Source organism: Corvus brachyrhynchos, unplaced genomic scaffold (genome assembly GCF_000691975.1).
Source record: "Corvus brachyrhynchos isolate BGI_N302 unplaced genomic scaffold, ASM69197v1 scaffold26, whole genome shotgun sequence".
Lineage (NCBI taxonomy): Eukaryota > Metazoa > Chordata > Aves > Passeriformes > Corvidae > Corvus > Corvus brachyrhynchos.
Genome location: NW_008239324.1, coordinates 3,358,415 through 3,359,228, shown reverse-complemented (window position 1 = coordinate 3,359,228; position 814 = coordinate 3,358,415). Strand labels below are relative to the sequence as shown.

Below are 814 nucleotides of genomic sequence, written 5' to 3'. Positions count from 1 at the left end.
TGGTGGCTGCTGTTGATCAGCGCCTCCACCGCGTCCTCGGGGCTGAAGCCCAGCGCCTCCGGGTTGAGCTGGTGCGGGTCCCCCGTCATCCAGTAGTAGTCTTCCAGGTGGGTCTTCTGGTCGGAGCCGGAGCCGGGGCTGGGCGCCGAGAAGCTGGGGGACGGGGGCACGGAGCTGCAGGGCGTGCTCATCGGGGTGGAGGAGAGCGATCCCCCGGCGATCAGGCGGCCGCACTGGCTGATAATGCGATCGGTCTCCACCGGCTCCTTTTTCACTTCAAACTTCATCAGATCGAAGTCATTAACATATTCCATGGCCAGGGGACTGGTGGGCAGGTCGGAGCTGCTCATCGCCAGCTCTGATGCCATCCTTTTGCTGCCGAGAGTCCTCCAGAAAGGGTGCGCTCCGGGAGCGAGGGGGCTGCTCTGAGTCGCCACCGGGTGAGCCAGCTTGATTTTTGGCGAGCTCCGCTCCGCTCTCCTGCTCTGCCTCCGCTCCGGTCCGCCCCGGCGGCTCCTCTCCCGCTCCGCGTTATCCCTCGCAGAGGCTCCGCTGATGCATCAGAGCGCGGGGCTCTCGCTATTCGCCTTTTGCATAGAGGTTTTTTTTTTTTTCCTCCTCTCTCCCTCCCTTCTCTCTCTCTCGCTCTCTTTCGCAGCTCGCGAACCGCAGCTGGAAGTGTTAGCTGGTGTTGTTGCGAGTAAATTTGTTGTTGTTGTTGTTTTGTTTTGTTATTTTTAACACTTCATGGTGCCTTTCCTCTGGGCTCTCTCGTGCAAAGTGCAGAGCGAGGAGAGAGGTTCATCGGGGGAGG

At 60.4% G+C, this 814-nt stretch overlaps 1 protein-coding gene across 1 annotated transcript in view; it reads right to left on the bottom strand.

Moving 5' to 3' along the window:
• The window catches only part of MAF (MAF bZIP transcription factor), a 62,720-nt gene extending 61,906 nt beyond the window's left edge, over window positions 1–814 (bottom strand). Inside the window, 1 exon segment of the mRNA XM_017740786.1 lies at window positions 8–814. Within this exon segment, the coding sequence (XP_017596275.1) occupies window positions 8–368 (361 nt within the window). The 5' untranslated portion in view covers window positions 369–814.